This window comes from Corylus avellana, chromosome 9 (genome assembly GCF_965113065.1).
Source record: "Corylus avellana chromosome 9, dhCorAvel1.hap1.2, whole genome shotgun sequence".
Taxonomy (NCBI): domain Eukaryota; kingdom Viridiplantae; phylum Streptophyta; class Magnoliopsida; order Fagales; family Betulaceae; genus Corylus; species Corylus avellana.
Genome location: NC_142498.1, coordinates 15,320,209 through 15,340,096, shown reverse-complemented (window position 1 = coordinate 15,340,096; position 19,888 = coordinate 15,320,209). Strand labels below are relative to the sequence as shown.

General features: G+C 34.8%; 3 protein-coding genes across 3 annotated transcripts; 1 reads left to right on the top strand and 2 right to left on the bottom strand.

Annotated features, from left to right (window-relative positions):
* Window positions 1-244: 244 nt before the first annotated feature.
* On the bottom strand, window positions 245-3,590 carry LOC132190955 (WAT1-related protein At5g64700-like). Its single transcript, XM_088510695.1, has 7 exons — window positions 3,388-3,590; window positions 3,206-3,268; window positions 2,799-3,128; window positions 2,330-2,492; window position 2,298; window positions 692-842; window positions 245-500 (listed from the first exon to the last, which is right to left on the bottom strand). Exons 1-7 carry the CDS (start codon window positions 3,588-3,590, stop codon window positions 320-322), a joined length of 1,092 nt encoding a protein of 363 aa, XP_088366821.1. The 3' UTR covers window positions 245-319.
* Window positions 3,591-5,786: 2,196 nt separating this feature from the next.
* Window positions 5,787-7,324, bottom strand: LOC132189958 (uncharacterized). Its single transcript, XM_059604816.2, has 2 exons — window positions 6,926-7,324; window positions 5,787-6,183 (listed from the first exon to the last, which is right to left on the bottom strand). The coding sequence occupies exons 1-2, from the start codon at window positions 7,113-7,115 to the stop codon at window positions 6,062-6,064; spliced, it is 312 nt and encodes a 103-aa protein (XP_059460799.2). The 5' UTR covers window positions 7,116-7,324; the 3' UTR covers window positions 5,787-6,061.
* A 7,291-nt stretch (window positions 7,325-14,615) lies between these two features.
* Window positions 14,616-19,127, top strand: LOC148583853 (uncharacterized). The gene is made up of 4 exons (XM_088510795.1): window positions 14,616-14,726; window positions 14,927-15,115; window positions 18,267-18,351; window positions 18,439-19,127. Exons 1-4 carry the CDS (start codon window positions 14,616-14,618, stop codon window positions 19,125-19,127), a joined length of 1,074 nt encoding a protein of 357 aa, XP_088366921.1.
* Window positions 19,128-19,888: the final 761 nt, after the last annotated feature.

Sequence of the window (19,888 nt, the reverse complement as noted above, 5' to 3'; positions counted from 1 at the left end):
GGGTGTGATTTTTGTGTGAAAAAAGAAAGGGGTTGCAGCTAAGGTGTTCGATAAAAGGTCGCAATTGAGTATTGGGTGGAAGAAGAATGCTGATACTAAATAGAATTTCATAATAAAGTAAAGAGATGAAGGTAGAAAAGAGAGACAAATATTTTGTGGTTAGGCCAATGACTTACGTCCATAGGTAAAAGCCTGTAGAGGCTACATATATATAAAGCTTTACGAGTGATTTGAATAAGTTTTCAAATGTAAATAAATTCTAACAAATTTCTTAATTTAAGTTAAACAAACCATTTATCATAAAAAATTTCTATCCTTATCATTGTTGAACTCTTTTTTGGGTAGGTAGCATTGTTGAACTCTTGCCTTCCACTTTCATGGTTGAACTAAGGAGAGAGTAAGCGGAATCATCCGCCACAGTCCTTTCCTCCTCCATATCATTGGCTTTTGCCCATAGAATTAGGTAAAGGCCCAATATAACAAAAACTCCTCCTATGATGCTACACAACAAGGAAAAAAGCAAAATAAATTTAAACCAAAAAATTCTACACCTTCATTTCTTAGTCAACTCAAATTTTTAGATAAATCCATTCCTTACAGCCAGAGAAAAAGAAATGGATCAATTCCTTATAGCCACATCACATTTGAGAGGACTCTAATTCTCTTTATATAATTACTTAAACAGACATACCTGCCCAAATGTGCAGAATTTCCCAGTAAAAATGTTTGTAGAAGAAACGAGAAAACGACAAGAACTGGGTTAAATGCTACTTCGAACACAACACCCTTCTTCTTAATGGCCCATGTCATCACATAATAAGATAACCCTGTCACCATAACTCCTTGCAATTCACCCAAAACTAGTTATTTAGTACATGAAAATGTGAGTAATACTAGAAGTCCCTTTTGTGTTACTTTAAGAATGATGTGGCTCTTAAAATCACTATTGGACTTGTGATTGATTATCATTAGATTTTGATCAAATGGTAATTTTAAAAGTCACCTCATTTTTACGTTAAGCTTGTTAGGTTTAAGAATTCCTCCCGGTCAAGGGTCAACAACTACTCTTTCTACTTATCAAAACAAGGGAAAACTTTACTTACCCTCCTAAATTGTCACCCCTTTTGCAATGTCTCCCATAAAGTTCAAAATCTCTCAATTTAATGTATCAAATTTTTAATTTTTTTTTAATGTCCCCCATCCGTTAAGATTTTATGTTAAATTCCAACAAAATTTTCAAAATACCCCATCCTTTTTTTTTTAGATTTTTTTTTTTTTTTTTTGCAAAGATTGAAGTATGAGTATTTTTGCAAATACTGTTAAATTCAAACTACCGCCTTAATCTTTGCACTTTTTTTTCCCTAAAAAAAATGGGGGTATTTTGGAAAAAGTTAACAGAATGGTGAGATTGCAAACAATTAAAAGATAGATACACTAAATTGAGAAAAATTGAACTTTAGGGAATTCATTGCAAAAGTGATGACAGTTTAAGGGGTTAAGTAAAATTTCCCCTTAAACAACTTTGATCCTTTTTGCTATTTACTAGGGTGTGCTCTCTTTTTATTTTTCTCTCTTTCTCATTTTATAAAGAAAAAAAAAATGGTGAGAGCTACCCTACTTGGAGTTTTCTTTATCTCATAACCTCTTCTCAAGTCTCACTAACCACAATTTTTTCCACCATAAATTGTAATGAGTAATGCTACACTTCACACGCATTTATTACATTCAGTTCATACCGGCTAACGTGACTCTTCAAGTCAGCTACTTAAATACAATAAAATAAAAAAGAAAATTACTTATAACAAGCCACGCTAGTTGATATGAAATTAGTGTGAAGAGTAGCATTACTCAATTTAAATTACCGTCTAGGTTTTGTATGATTACAAAAGACCTCTTTATCGTAATAAATCTTACAAGTAAACTCATTTATGAGATATCCATAGATAGAATAAGAAATTATTGTTCACTGTCAATCGTTTCTAACTACATCTTTAATCCTAGTATTTAATTAATTTAATTTCATGATCATCTAGAACACTTTTATCAAATAATTGAATTTTTAAGAGTATAAATTTCAGTAAACTATTCCCTGAAATTACTAAACCTAGACTTACTTTAAGGAGATATCCAAATCCCTTGATACACCTAAATTACACGCAATTCAGTTAGAGGACTTCAATTGATCATCTCATGAATTATAATTAGCTCAACTAAATATCATGATTATTTAATTTTTTTTTAAAAAAAAATTATTAAATAACGTGAAATTCATAGTTGGCTTTTAATTAGATACCAACCCTAACGTGTATATATATATATATTGGCTTACCCCAAGTAATATGGTGACCAAGACAAGCCCTCCTTCCCACTTTAGTTTCCAAGACGACGATGATATCACAAATGCAGAGACTATGGCAGTTTGGATTGTGCCAAATAAGCTCATCATCGCGGTTAAGGATAGTTCTGCTAGGTAGAACTGAAGTACACGACCGTGCAAAAATTATATCATGACTACGTTAACAACTAAACAATGTTTGGCCCAAGATAAAAATCAGCGACGACTTTGTATAGTCATCATTGATGTACATATCATCATCAACGACATCAAATTGTCATCGTTGATAACTTTGCAATAGCGACAAGAAGTTTTTTTTTTTTATGTAAAGTATTTTTAGCGACAGTTTTTAATTCTATCGGCAACGACTTTACTAGTTGTCCGTCGCTATTGGGACATAAAGTCGTCGCTAAAAACCATTTTTCTTGTAGTGAGATGAAGTTGCAGAGATGTTTTTGTTACCACTAAAATATTCCAAAAGCTTGACGCAAGCAGCCCAACAATGATCATGACGCTGCCAAGGACACTATCACTTGTTCCTTTGATGTTAACCAACGTAGAGGTTAGAACTACTGGCCCCTTCCACAACACTACAGCCAATGCTCCGGCAGCCGAGAGGAGTAGACCCCATATCTTCGCCTGTCCGATGATGTTCCAAAATCTGAGATTTTCTTGGCGGAAGATGAGGGCCATTATAAATACTATGGAGGGGATCATGTTTAGCCCAATGCTTTGATAGGTCGATGCTATAAATTGCAGGGAAATTGTCAATAGCATCTGACAAAGTGTAATCCTAGAAAACAACGTATAAGTTGATAAGAATTTAACAAATTGTTTCTACAAAAAGAAAAGGCTTTGCATGCACTTAACTGCAAGAATCCCAAAAGGAATGCATAGCATATTATCTTCAAGGAGAAAGGTGGCCTCCTGTTCCTGCCACCAAAGACAACTCAATGCTTATTAAAATTTGGAAATGGATCAAATTAACATAAATCTCCCATTGTCTCTCTTTCTCCTCCCAAACCGGGAGGAAAGAAAATGAAAGCACTCACTTGTCGAGGAAGAAAGCGAGAAGGGACAAGACAATGGTGGCGATGACATGCTCGTAGACAACAATGACAAGAGCACTAATGCCAGTTGAGGTAACTGATTCAACCAAAATCATGAATACTGCCAGGCGGAGTTTGTTGAAGCTCAGGAACAAGTACGGCTTGCTTTCCTCTAACCCGGACAAAAACCACCTTGTCATGTCCATTTCCTGCTCTCTAACTAACCTGTCTTCTTCTTCTTCTTCTTTTATGAATAGCTCGCTATCACTGTTCATGGAACAGATGGAGTGCACTTTTATCAAGAATGGTCTACTCCACTTGTTAGGGTAGTTGACTTTTATCAAGAGGGTATGATTTGGATGCCTCCTTGCCTGCTAGACGTTTTGGAAGTTAGAACTACTACTACCCGGCACGTGTTGGGTTCGGTGCGTTAAAATATCAAAATCAATCTTGACACACCGACATAATTTTTTTTTCTTTTTCTTTTTTAAGTAAATCTTTCATACTTCCACTAAAATCAAGAAAATCATCTTGCTGATTAAGTACAATATTTTGAATAAATACTAAACTTGTTGCAAGAATTGGCGAAGAGCTATATTTGCTAAGCAATGAGCTACTTTATTGGCTTTCCTATTAATATATCTCACATACCATAATTGAAAATTATTCAACATAGTTTTTTCATCATCAATTATTTGGTCATACCAATTTCTGCTACAAATTATGTACAATTTTCAAAACATCACATTCTATTATGGCAATTGACAACTTAGATCTCTATATCTCAACCAATGTGGTATATATAGATGCCAACACATTACCCCTCGTAACCTATGACATTAACCCTTAGAACTCGTCTTCATTTTAATTTTATCTATTGCTACATCCGATTGATTTTTGCCACCTTAGCAGATGGTTTTTTTTTTTTTTTTTTTCGTCTCGGCATTTTCTTTTTATTCATTTACTTTATAGTCTCTAACATGAAAGTTTTTGTCACTTGAGAGTCTAGTATTTTTATTAGTCATAAATAGTAAAATGATGAATATAAAAAATATTGAGTTATTAAATGTGATAAATGTTAAGACGACAAAGTCTTTATTATTTAATTCTAAAGTAATGATTGGTATTTCAAATATTCAGCCAAATAGATTATCCTAGAAACTCTAAAGGATCTTAACCAAAATAGGACAGAGGAGGCCCTTTTGTATTGTTGTTTGTTGGGCCATAGCCCACGCCTCATTTGATGTTGCTGCTAAGGTTATTATATCACATATATTTCTTTCAATGATCCGTGGCCTGCTAGGAGAGTAATTTGTGGAAATCACGTACCAACAGGTGAAAAAAACACACAAAATTGAAAACAAAAATACATGTAGAAACGTTAAACAATTTTCTATTAAACGCTTTTTTAATGAAAAACCGACAGAAAATGATTTTCTGTTTTGTTCTCGAAAATAGCTTTTAGAAACAAAAACATAAATCTATTTGCCAAACGAGCCTCTATATCTTACTGCCTTCTCTCTAAAAATTCTCATCACTTCCATTCCCCCATCCTCTGAAAAACCAAAAACAAAAAGAATGGTCGGTGACCCTGCATCATCTCTCACCCACTTTCTACAATCTTTGTCCAGGGAATGACACTACCATGATATTGTTGAGGCGTAATGTTCATTTAAAAGGGTCAAAGCCTAACCACAAAATAGATAAGGTAGCCTAATTTTCTTGGAAACAACAAATTTGGCAACAAGAGGGTTCAAACTCAAGCAGGCCAAGGTCGATCACCTAGTCTACACTTACCATAAAAGGCATTCCAAAAGCTCAAGAACAAACCAAGAACAGATATAGCTGAGGAACCCATCTCCAAGGTGCATTTCCCATAGTTGTTATTCAAACCAACCACAACAACACAACAGAAAATGCGGCATCGAAGAAACTGCATGGAGGAGCAGTTTATTACTACAATCTTTAGATTTGGAGGAGCCCAAACCTGCCACCAAGTATTCTCCTCCTGTTAACCTCTAATTAAAACAGTACTATGATCACAATTCATAAAGATGCTTCACATAAACAAACACCCATGTGAAGGATCCTGTATAACAATGGAGACCAAACAGAATTCCTAAAAAAAGAACATTGGTTTACCAAAGATCTCAATCAAGCTATCCAACATACAATTATTCTTCTTCTTTAACTCGATAGATAAGAAACCCAGACCCATAAATAAAGAACATTGGTTAACCATATCCATTGTTGGGATATTTAAAAACAGTCTAGATGCTTGTACGTAAAAAGAATTTCTCTGACTATTCTTCTAGCAAAACGTACAGCTCAAGCTAAACCAGAAAATAATCAATCAACTTAAGGTGATACAAATTTTCCTGTTCTGCTTTTTCCAATAAGCCAACGAATAAAAGGAAACTGCATGCAAGCAGAGAAACGTGCTAGATTAAAGAGACAACAACCGGTACAAGTACAAAATATAACATATACATAACATTTCATAGGTCACAAGATCGCCAATAGGTCAATGGAAAAACACAATTCCACCATATTGCAGTAAAAAGCTCAAAACTGTTCAGAACTATTAGCAGCTAATACACATCATCAACTAAAAGTAGAACTCAGGAAGATCTGTACAGGAGTGGGAGGCCAGCTTGAAATATTGGTAAATCGTGCATTATACAGGAGGTATGTTGGAGAAAGAAAAGCCTTTGTATCCCTTATAAGCATAGTATGCAATTCGTGTATAGTAAAAGCCTGGAATGAACAAGATCGAACCCAGTATTGCAAAGAAGATCCCTAATCAATCATCAACGAAACAAAATCAGTCTGAGAGCCAAAAGCCACAAACAAAAAAGACACTACTCTTAGTTCAGTTGTTTGTCATTGTGATTTCACATACTGAAACTGCAATTTTAAACAAATTGCAGAAAATGTATCGTTTGAAAATGCATTTTTTAAAAAATTGCAATTTGAAAACATAGAAAATTTTGTGTTTTCAAATCATGGGCAAGGTGGTGGATTTTAAAGGCTAGACTACGATTTTACCGAGTTCTTAACTAAATTTTTAAAAATCACACATCTTGAAATCGCAAACCCAAATGGAACTTAGTCTTATGCTGCACTAATATCCCCTCATTTTCAGAAGCCCAACAGTCAACAGATCAAAATTTCACAAGAAATTCCACAAAAAGCATTACTTCGCTTTGGGATCTGTTTCGCCTCAAAAAAGTTTTGTTTTTCTTTTCTTCCTTTTATTTAATATCATTTCCAGTAATTAATTCTCATCAAACCCAAATTAGCGGGCTTTAAGCTCAAAATTGAGCGGCCAATTTCCCAGTTTTCTTATTTTATCATTTCCATTGTCCACTAATTTCGCATCAAACGAACGAAGCAGAACCACAATCTAAAACCCTATTTCACCCACCAAAGAAAAAAAGAGGAAAAGAAACCCTACCCCCGGATCAGGGTACACTCAATTGCCTAAAGGAATAGCAGGAACAATATGCAAAAAATAAAACAAAAAGAAGCACTATATTACCATGAGCACGGTCGCCGGCAACGTGGTTGACGGCCATGAGGAGGCCGACGATGATGCCGACGGCACCGAAGACGAGGAGCGAGACGGCGAGAGCGATCTCCTTGATGGGAGGCCTGTTGTTCACCGCGTAAGACGTCTCCATCATTATGTCCTCGTCCGTTATCGAGAACGCGTGGTCCACATACGCCATCTCGTCCTTCCTTCGATCTCCCTGCAAGCTGTTTGATTCACGCACAGGTTAAAGGTTTTATTGGATAGGGTTGAAGAATTGGGACGACAGCAGCGATTGTTGAATAAGGTGGTCTGTAGTTTTCCTGGAGTTGAAGTTGAAGGTAGAAGCGTAGAGGGAATACTCTCTCCAATGGGGAAGATATTCTTTTTGATTGAAGTTCAAGGTAGAGGAAAGAGTTTTCTTCCTCTTGCCGCGTGCAATTTGTGGCGCGTGCGCCCACTTCCGTCCGCCTGAGATTACGTCAGCTTTAGTGGATAATATAAGATAAGATTAACATTTTTTTTTTTTTTGGTCATGTTTTAGTAAATGTTATTTAGTAAACAATGATACGAGTAACAATGAAAATAAATAACAAGGATAGCTCAATTGGGTGTAAACCATATCTCATGAAGTAGAGGTCACTAGGTCGAATCTCCTCTTCTCATTTTCTTGTGTAGACATGTCAAAAAAAAAAAAAAAAATCACTTAATTTTAAATAAAATTGAGAGAATTTTGTCGATATATTTAGGAGTGGTAAAATGGACCAAAAATTTAGAGAGATCCCGCTTTTATATATATATATATATAAGAGAAAGAAAATGGGAAAAAGAAATTTGAACTACCAACTTTCACTTCATAAGGCGTGATTCTCAGCTGATTGATTTACTATTTGAAAATAATCACGCTACTATATTTAGAGTCTTTTTGGAATTGTGTTTGAGGGTCTTAAAAGTGCTTTTAATACTTAAAAAGCCCATTTAAAAAAAGAAGTACTCATTTGGTAAAAAAATTAAAAGCGTTTTTAATAGTCCAAAAAGCCTAAAAATTGCCAAAACACGATTTTAACAAAAGCTTAAATATGAAACTTTTTCCCAAAAGTTCTTTTTGATTTAAAAGCTCTATTTCTCAAACGCAATCCTACGCTCTTAAAATAAGTAAAATGGTCCAAACTGCTAGTGTATTGAAGGGGTAAAATGGTTCAATTTTTTTTTTTTTTTTGATCATTTTACCCCTCCTAAATTGGTTCCGTTTCCTGCAGTTTTATAGTAGTTTATTCAATGACGTTGCATTTCAAATTAACTATTATTATTTTTATTTTTTTTATCTAACAATAATTAATGTAAAAATTAATTAAGAGTGTCACTTCAACTACTTATTCGATAAATATGGGATAGAATTATCATATTTAGTATTTCTCGTGGGTTTCTTACGTTGATTCAACCAAAATTCAAACCTTATTTTTCCTTTTCTGCGTGCTGGCCAAAAGTCCAAACCTCCACACGTCAACAATGGCGCCCGAATAAAAGTTTTTCTATGAAGTATTCTATGTTATTTTAAGATAAAAAATTAGTAAGTTAAAATTAATTTTGTATATTTTACAAGGTTTGTCAAATTGAATAAATTTTAATCCTATTATTTTACTTGCTATTGACCTAGTCTTATGGTTGTTTGCTAAATGTCCAATGACACCAAAGGCTCCACGTAACCTTCTCTCCTCCTCTTTATTAATTACAAAAAAAAAAAAAAAAAAATTGTTGATGCAAGAAACATATACGATAATTTTAAGACGTTTTCTAACCTACACATGCAAAATAAGGGAGGGATCGTCAGAAAGCCAATAGATCTAGAGACTAGAAGTGTAAATTATTTAAGCAGTAAAGTATGATCTTTTAGAAGTCTCCCATTAGGATGAATATCCTACGGAGGACAAAGAGAAATAAGGCAGAGAATATTGCTAAAAATTGAACGTACAATAGTTTCTAACTCCCTGGTGCAAGTAATATAACCCTTCACCAAGTGTTATACTATTTCACTTTTTAGTAACCTCCATGGGAATATTTTGTTGTGGGGATGACTACATTTGTTGTGGTGTGATCATTCGTATATCATCATCTCCCACTTGATCACACTATAACACTTAGTAATAAACTTGAGTTTAGCATGTTTACAATTTTTGGCCCCATGCCAACTTTCATCCATAAAACTTACAAATCGATGCTAGATCATGCCATGGCTTCATTTACGCACGCTTTTGTCATCTTATCTGACTGTATCCTTTGCCATATGCTTTCTTACTGATAGCGTACTACGAGTGACTTCATTTCGCTATTTTTCAAATGAATGACATCAATTCTCTATGGTTGGAAACATAGTTTCCACCTATTCCACAATTGATGACTTAAACCGTACACAAAGCTATGTGTCGACTTGAACCAAACTTTTGATCAAGTACTTCCACTAGAGCCATTATTCCTGAGGTTTTTCTTGATACGCTTTATTAGCGTCTTTTGCACTTTTAGAGTATAGATATTATTCAATCTTAACATAATGCCTTTTGGTGAACTTTACATTTATGTAAACTGTAATAGTTGCACCTCATCGACGTTGTCGATCTTTGATCTGACCAATTACGTCTCCTATTAAACAAAAGTGAATAGAATCGTTCATTCTGGTGTCCACGAAAACTTCCGTCTATGCAGTAACCCAATTGCTTTTCTTTGACTTGGTAGATTTGTGAGCTCCCATACGTCATTTTTTTTTATATTGATTTTCAACTCCTCATTCATAGATTCAATCAATTTATTAGCATCGTGATTGGCTACAACTTCTTTGAAGTTCACTAGATCATCTTGTAAATTTACATCATTTGCACTTAGCACATAATGATCCCTAAGTATGTTTGACAGTCGCCTTTGTATTTTACTCCCATTGTTTTGATTATTTATATCTATGCGTGTAATACCCCGACAAAAACACTTGTTTTAAAAGGTTAATGATTTACTGTGAAGTGGCTAATGTTTTCATAAAACAAGGTTTTATAAACCAAACACCCTAAACCCTTTATAAGTAGCCTAACTCCTTGAGCCTTTTTTAAGCAAAACCCAAAACCACCCTTCACTGACCGAACGTATGCTAGGGGACCACCCGAACGTACGCACCTGACCTATAGTGCGAGTGTACGCTAGGGGGACCACCACAAGCGCTCGTTGACCAGTCTTTGAACCATTGGGCAATACCCCAAACATACGCTTGAACCCTTTTATCCAATGTGTAATAGTACTCGAACATTCGCTGATGCTCTAAAAAGGAATTTTAACCCATTCTCCACCTTTTTAGAGTAAAGCACGCCCCAAGCCTCTTTGTAAACCCTACCCTTTGACCCTCAGCCTCCCCTAACCTCAGAAAGCCCTAATCATAGTGTGAAGAGTAACTTTGAGAGAGAAGGAGGAGATCTTGGTGCTTTGCCATCTTCTAAGGTAACTTCTTGTCCAAACCTCTAGCATTTAAGCTATACTTCTTATTTTGTGTTCATACAAGTTTTCAAGATGCTTTGATAAGTTCTTTTACCTATTTCCTTACAAAGACCAAAAATGTTTTAAAGAGCTTTAAACCCGCCTTTCATTGCTTTGAGTTGCATGATGTGTACCTTGCATGTGTCCGTTAGGAAACTAGGATGAGATTTACCACACCCTAGAAGCATGAGGTCAAGTTTGGAGCTTTTGACTGAGAATTCCCACTCTTTAGTCGAACGTACGCCTTTGAGGCCGAGCGTTTGCCCAAGGAGCAGGACGTACACTCACTGACTCTAAACACGTGAGTCTAGGATTTTGATGACCCATTTCGCTAGGTACAAACTTATTATGTCATTCGAAGAAGTTCTCCAATACTGCTTAGCAGGGATTTATATTTCACTATAGCAGGGATTTATGATGTCGGAGGACTCAAGCGAGCACACGAGGTAAGTAAACACTTACGACCACTTTTCTTAAAAACGTACGATATGCCAGCTGATTGAGCATGCGTATGATATGAGCATGATAATATTTTGTACAACTTGGTAACTGCTTTAATAATTGGTTAAGAAGATGCATTGTATGACATGGTACATCGGTACATACGGTATAATGGCCATGAGCTTACTATATAGATTTGATTCTATGGTCAAACTGTGTGTGAATGTATTATATGGGCCTTGGATCCAATGATTATTTCATGACTGGCGCACGTTTAATTATATAACAGGGGCAACACCTCTTACAAATCTTTATCAAATTGCATGTTTAATTCTATAAATTGGCTCATGTGGTACCCAACTGTTGGGTTTACTTACTAAGTCGTTAGACTTACGCGGTTATTACATCTTGTAGGAAACCTATCCTTAGAAACAGAAATGTGGCAAGGTTGCCACTAAAGATTTATGTAAGACTAGCAATTTTCATGTTATATAGTTTGATCAGGTTATTATTAGTTGCTCCGCGTTTACATTTCGAGGATAGTACATACTTGACTTTATGGTTATTAGTTTCTCTCAGATTTATTTCACATTTCTATGCATTAACTCTGATAATGTTTAGATGAACGATTTCTCTACTAACTACGAGTTAGTTATGTTGGGAAATTTGCTAGTAACCCTACCAGACTGGTCAAGGCCAGATTTTGGGGTGTTACTATGCGTGGTAGATCATTGGATTTTCTTTTGCTCCCACTTTTCTGAAGATTTGTCTCTTGTTCATCTTCTAACAAAACATCTTTTGGCATTAGACACCGAAGATCTTCATCTTGTAAAAGCTTGATATCATCCACAAGTGTAATTGGGTTGCTGTTTTCTAGGAACATAGCGTCCATACTTTCTATTAATCATTGTCTAAATGGTAAAATATGTATCCACTATCATTCTTTACATATCCTATAAATCTGTATTCTCAAGTTTTACTCCTCAATTGATCCCTTAAAGGCTTTGGAATAAGTACATGTGCCTTACATCCCCATATTTTGAGATTTTCAACATCTGGTTTTAAGCCTCGCCAACATTCATAGGGTGTGAGGGGTTTAGATTTAGTCTTAATTATGTTAAAAAAATATGCTATAGTGAATAAAGTCTCTCCTAAAAAATGCATGGGTAACTCAGCATATGCTATCATGTATCTTATCTTATCTATTAAAGTTTTGTTTCTCCTTTTGAGACTTCTAAGGCATCGTGTATAAATGTCTTATTCCATTTTGCTTGCTGAAAGAATCCATGGCTTCATATTCACCTCCGTTGTCATTATTCAAGTTTTTAATAGACATTCTTAATTGATTTTCTACCTCTAATTTATCATATTTATTTTCAATAAGATATATGTGTCTATATCTTGAATAATCGTAAGTAAAAGTAATAAAGTATTCAATTCCTCGATGTGTTTTAGTTCTTAAAGGTCCACATATATCATAGTGAATTATTTCCAATAAATTTAATTATTTTCAATGTTTTGAAAAAGACTTACTCGTCATTTTTCCCCTAGTACATGATTTACGTATTAAAATCTTTAGAATTAATTTCAGATTATTTGGGCTTGCTTTTAAATGTTGGAGTAGGTGGAGTCTGAGCGGTGTTTTGAGTCATCATTAACTTGTTGGATGCCTTCTTCCTTTTTATTTTAATCATTTCCTCTTCCAACACGAGTAATATTGGTAGGGAAACCATGGAGAGTTTTTTTCCCACTATGTACTAATGAAGTCATCACATGTTCCCATAACATAGGAAAATCGTTCAGTATGGTGGTTACGAGAATTTTGTCTCTAAGAGATGCAAGTTCTTTTGCAATAAGTTCTATCTAATTTATAAACTCATCTACTTAGTCTTCCTCACTCATACATGCACTGTTATACTTGTCCAATAACAGTTATATGTGTGTGCAACTGTGCAAGACCTAGGACCATACTTTCTCTCTAGTGCTTCCATCATATCCCTACCTATCTCGTGTCCTTCAAAAAGATGGACGATGTTATCTTTCATGCTGTGGAGAAGAGTGGCCCTTGCCATCAAGTTGTGTAGTGACCCAAAATAATTAACTAGGCTTAAAACAGGTTGGTTAGAGGGTCAATTGGGCTTTGGGTCACTAGGGACAGCTTGAAGGGCATTTTTAGAATTTTGAACTTTCTAGCCGAACGCTTGCGTGGGGGGCCACACGAGAGCACTCGTTGACTTTTTGTTGACCAATGGTTTTTGCTCGAGCATATGACCTGCAACCTAAAAACCACTAGATAAACAGTACACGAACGCTCGACAGTATAGCACCGAGTGCTCGCCCCTTTTCAGAACTGCTCATGCAGAGCTCACATCTTTTTCTACCCTATAAATACCCCTTCCCACGCCTTTTGCAACCCATTCTGCCTTTTTAGCCTTAGAGAAACCGTGCTTGTTTGATTCTTGAGAGTTTATGAGGTTTTGTAAGTGTTCTTAGAGAAGGATGAGGTTTTCTTGGAGGACTTGTTGTGCATGAGGTAACCACTACTTGTCTTTGGTGATTTTACTAGGTTGTTATGCTAGTTTCTTGTTTTATAGTAGGTTAGTTGTTAGAATCTAGAAGTTTAAGATTTAATCTTATTATAAGCTTTTCATTTCCATTAGACTTAATCTTGTTATATGGAGACGTTGTTTTGGTTATGATATGTTAGAAACCCTTTTCGTAACCTTAGGACCAGTTGAGGAGGCTTCGGAGGACATTGGACCAAATGAGGTTCTACATGAGCCTCTCTGGCCAAACACTCGCCCTAGGGCTGAGCGCTTGCCCAGAGACGTCCCAGGGAGCACCGTCTTGGCCCCACATTCTAAAGCCCATATTTTACTGTTCTAGGTTCGTTTTAGTTGGACTTAGGATTAATGCTTAGTTTTCTACAGGTTTGGAGAACCCTGACCATTTGGAGGAATTTTCGAAGGATTTGTACGACCCAGGTGAGTTTTAACTCACATAATGCTTATCATTTCTTTTCCCACATTGCACGACTATTTTGTGTTCCAAACATTCATATTTACAACTCTCATGAAATACATTTTGCTACATAATGAACTCTATCATTTGTGAAAACGTGCTACTTAATAAGATAATGATAATGAGACTTGCAAAAGCATGCATGTAAAATACGAACAAGACTAATTACATCGTATGACATGGTACATCTATACGTGCTGGATAACAGCTATGAGCTTACTATACATGTTAACTTTATGGTCAAATATATGTGTTATATAGGCCTTAGATCCAATGGTTAATCGTGACTGTAGTAGCCATGCCTAATGGTTGATCACTACAGGGTGTACATCACTAGTAGTGTGGGCCACCCAAGGTCGGACTCGATCGGGCGGCTAGTGTTATAGACAGTAGCGTACAATATCCGGGGCACTGGTATTGTATTACAAGTTCCTCGGGATAGCGCCAACCCTGCTGAGAATGAGTAATATTTCAGGTAGACCATATTATTGAACTATCACTGATTTTCATGATTATAACATTACATATATATTGCATTCGTGAATAATTGTCATACCTAAAATATTGCATACTTTACTAAACGAAGTTTATCACTTAATGGCATAGGTATAGTGTGCATTATTACTCACTAAGTCTTTGAACTTAACCCATTTTATTTTTCTCCTCCATTGTATATAATTGCGCGGTTTAGCTAGCGTAGAGGAGGATGCCTTCAAACCGCATAATGGTGGTTGCACAGGACCTGATTCAGGTCATCTTTGAAGATATGGACCTAGTATGGCTGAAGTCCATATGGGACGATGGAGGGACCATATGGGCAGAGATGATTGAGATCGTCATTATGTTGGCTTTACTTAAGATTATGAGTTGATTTGATTATCTTATTTCCAAGAAATTCTTATATGGTTTGTAACTTATTTTGATGATGAGTTTATTAACCAGAAACATTTGGAGATATATTTATGTGATGATGTTTTATCTTTACTTTGGTTATCTTGATTATGGTATTTAGTTATTGCTTTCTTATTCCTGTAGTTAAAGTCTTCTACTGTATTCTCTCGTTTAGGAGAGGTTAAGATCCTTGAGTTTAGAGGATATGGCTGTGAGACGAACCATAGAGTCAATTACCAGTTAATTGATTTCCACGGGGCGATACAAATTGTCTACCATCCATTTTTCATTTCTCTTGATGACCTCATCATCTTTTTAGTCCTCTATTTTCAGGTTTGCTTGTTGTTAAGGTGTACAATGTTCTCTTATGCGTCATAACATAAGAGATGTGTCATTTTCACATTCTAAAATTAATTATGTTAAGGCTTTCGACCTTTGAGGAATCTATATCGCTTTTGATAGCCATCTTAAAATGTGAATTCAATAAAATTATATATATTAGAGTTTTCTTCAAATAATAAATAACAACACTATCAAAGTTTTCTTTTTGAGATTCTTGACTAGATTTATCTGATTTACTTCATGTTGCAAATCTTGTATTGTTACTTATTTTTTAGGTTTGTCAAATCTTTGTAAGGTTGAACTAGGACTAATTTTTGGCTTAGGAGTTCTACTTGTTTCCCCTTTTGTTAAAAGATCACTTAACCTTTTAAGTATTGGGATTTTAACTCAGGATTTTTAATTTTACTAATTAAATCAATTAACAATTCTTTCTGTTCTTCTTATTTAGTTAGAACATTGACTGTTTTACAACAACTATCTTTACAACCAAAGTTTATGTTAGGTGAACTAGAATTTTCAAAATTTTCACTATCATATAAAGAATTGCTAGATGATCTTGTTACTGGGATGTTGTCTTCACATTCACTAGAGTCAGTATCTTTTAACTCCAAAACATTTATTAATTGTTCTTGCTCTTCATTGGATGTATTTAACTATTTGATATTATTTTTTACTTTGCAATCAGTGGCAGAGAGATAGGGGGTGACCCAGGGGCGAGCGCCCCCAGTAAAAAAAAGAAAGAAAGTAATTTTAAGTCAAAAGTTTGAGGGTGCCCTTGGTAAAAAATTTCAATATCATTACCGCCCCTGCAAAATATTTTTACCGCCTTTAAAAAAAAAAAAAAAAAAAATCTCAAGTCTCAATGTGCAAGCACCAGCACAGCAATACACTAAACAAAAGAAAAAAAAAAAATAAAAAAAATAATCTTACCCTAAATCCCTAACCCTCTTCCAGACTCCAACATGTCCTGTGGCTCAAGCGTTTTGTTTTCAGACTTGCCGTTGAAACTAATCACCAGCTTGGAGAAATCCAATTCCGTTGAAGTGTGGGGATTATTATTCCCTCCTAAATCAAACACAAATCCTCTGCTCTTGCATTGTAATAACCGTGGACTGTGCAGCACTCCCATCAAACTTGACTTGCTCAGCCGCACCATCGGCATTTTCACTGCCACGATGCCACCCTCGGCTTTCTTCGACCCAACAAACATCTATTGGCGACAAAACTTGAATCAGCCCCACTTTTGTTTCGCGAAAATAACCAGTCCTGGCTGTCCAGATCTGAGACCGAGAGTCGGAGAGTGACTGACTCTATGAGTATCTCCTCTTAACGGTTGCTTAACTTGCTTTATTGTTTATAAATATATTCGGTTCCTAGGGGATATAAATATATTTGGTTGGTATTGCTTAGAAAAGTGAGAAAGAATGAAGAATGTGGAAGAATAGATTATTTTTTAGCTTGTTTGTTGCTACAGTGGCTCTGCACAAGACCCACGGCCCCACAGCCTTCATTGTGCTTGTTCTTTGTACACAGTCAAATTTGTCATAACTCATAACTCATAACCAAAAATGGTCCAAGATTCAAAATCCTGCTTGTTTTTTTCTTTCCCCTATTCAAGAACTTTATTGTTTATTTATTCATTTTGTAAATTGTAGTGCGGCGCTCCCATTGTAGATGCGTATTTCTCCTTTAATTGGGCAATTTGCAAACTCTAATATGATTGACTGAAATTTATGGAGCTTTTTAATTGTGATATATCTCTTATTTTCATCATTTTGTTTATCTTATTCTAATAAAAACAATATTGTTATTTTTTTTGTAAGGTGTGTTTTATATATTTTGGGATTTTGTCAAGCATCAACGAGTTTCAGAAGATTATTGTCAATCTCAGGTTTGTTCTTTTTATTAATTCATTTTAGGCTAATAGTTATCGGAATATGCTAATAATTTTATTATAATATCATTAGAGACTTAGAGTATGTTTCATTAGACATGAATTGTTTACTATGAGAATTAAAACTAATAGATAAATAATTTTCAAGGTTTTTGAAAATTCTTAGATTACATTATGGGCAAGCCAAAAACAATTGATGCATTTTTTAAGAAAAAAGATGTTGATTCAAATTCTAAAATGTCTTCCTCGACATCCAATCCTCAAACTTTATCTCTTAAGCAACATCCTTCTAAGATGCCAAGAATTAAATCTCAAGTAGTTGAGCCATTTGACATTTCTACTTTACAACATGATCCCAAGTTACGACCTCAAATATGAGAATATCCTGTTAATTAACGGGATGAAATTAGATGTGCTTATTTTAAAGTCGGTCCGAATAGGTTCATTCCTTCTAGTAGTTTTGGATATCCATTTTCGGGAATTAAAAAAAACCGCCGAAGATTTCAATCATCTTGGTATAAGATGTTAGATTGGTTAGAATATTCTGAGGACAAAAATGTTGCTTATTGTTCACCCTACTTTCTTTTTGCTAAAAAGCCAACGGGGCGGTTTGGAGGTAGTGCATTTACTATTGAAGGATTTCGTAATTAAGAGAAAGTTAATGATGGTACGCATTGTTCTTTTTTGGTCCACATGGGAAATGGGTCATGTTCACCTCATAATAATGCTGTTAAGTGTTGTGACAATTTGAAGAATCAATCTCAACATATTGATAAGGTGATAGGTGATAGATAAGCAAACTTCGGAAGAAAAATTGAACAATCGATTGCGATTGAAGACTTCAATCGAATTTATTCGGTATTTAGCATATCAAGGATGTCCTTATAGAGGTCACGATGAAGGTCCCGATTCTAAAAATCGTGGTAATTTTCTTGAATTTATAAAACTTGTGTCCAATTTCAACGACGATGTTGCTAAGGTTGTTTTAGAAAATGCTCCACAAAATGCAAAATATACTTCACTCGAGTCCAAAAAGATATTTTACATGTCTTGGCAAAAAGGGTGCGAGATGCAATTCGTGAAGAAATTGGTGATTCAAAATTTTGCATTATTGTTGATGAGGTACGAGATGAGTCTAAGATAGAACAAATGGCTATTGTTTTGAGATTTGTTAACTAAGATGGTTTTATACAAGAACGCTTCTTTGATATTGTCCAAGTTAAAGATACATCGGCATTGACTTTAAAGGATAAAATATCTGATGTTCTTTCTCAAAATTGTCTTGATATTCAAATTCGTGGACAAGGGTATGATGGTGCTAGCAATATGCGTGGTGAATGAAAAGGATTGCAAGCATTTTTTCTTAATGAATGTTCTTGTGCATACTATGTTCATTGTTTTGCACATCGATTACAATTAGCATTAGTTGCTGCATCTCAAGAGGTAATTGTTGTTCATGATTTCTTCTCAAATTTGAATTTCATTAACAATGTGGTTAGTGCTTCATGTAAACGCCATCGTGATTTGCAAGATGCTCAAGAAGCAGATATCGCATATTTGATAGCTATTGATGAACTTGAAACTGGAAAAGGAGCTAACCAAATTGGCATTTTGAAACGAGCTGGTGATTCTCGTTGGGGTTCTCATTTTTATTCTATTTGTAGCTTACTAAGGCTGTTTAATCCTGTTTGTTTAGTGCTTGAAAAGATTATAAAGGAAGGATCCACTTACTCTCAACGTGGGGATGCTGATACTGCTTATGAAATGATTGCATCATTCAAATTCATATTCATTTTACATTTGATGAGGGAAATCATGTGTATCATTGATTGTCTTTGTCAACATTTGCAACAAAAATCTCAAGACATCTTGAATGCTATGCAATTAGTTTCTAATACAAAAGCACTCCTCCTAAAATTGAGAAATGAAGATTGGGATAATTTTCTTGAGAAAGTAGTCTCTTTCTCCAAGAAATTTGAAATAGACATTTCGAATTTGGGTGCTCGTTATGTTAAAGGCCAAGGTCGTCTTCAACGGGATCACATTACGGTGGAACATCATTATCATTTTGATGTATTCAATGCTGCTATAGACTTTCAATTGCAATAGCTTGATTGTAGATTTGGTGAAAGGGCAATGAAACTCTTGACATTTAGTTTAGCTTTGGATCCAAATGATGCTTATAAATTATTTAATATTGATGATATATGTAGTCTTGCAAAGAAGTACTATTCTCTTGATTTTTCTGAACAGGAAAAAATTATTTTGAGATTTCAGTTGAAGCATTTTGAAGCTAATATGCTTAATCATCCGAAACTACAAAAATTGTCTTCCATTGCGGAATTATGTCGAGAATTGATAGAGACAGGAAAATCAGATACATATTATTCTATTGATAGATTGGTTCGTCTTATTTTGACTCTTCCAGTGTCTATAGCAACTACCGAACGAGCATTTTCAGCAATAAAAATTGTTAAAACAAGACTTAGTAACAAAATAGAAGATGAGTTTCTTGGAGATAGTTTACTTGTTTACATTGAAAGGGAAATTGCTAAAAACTTCGATTTAGATTTGATACTTGATGATTTTATTTCTCTAAGACCGCGTAAAATACAATTTTAGGCACTTTGTATTTTGTATTTTCCTTTACTTTTATACTAGTGCATATATGGTAACTAATATATGAATTTAGCATATATTTATGAAGTCAGATAAATATGCTTTTTGTGATACATATATTGTGGTATAATTTCTATTTTTGATTGTATTTACCATATTATAATAAAAATATAATATATAAAGAGAACAAAAAAAAAAAAAAAATTATTTTATCATTATATTTTATTATTTTATTGACACCCCTGGTAAAA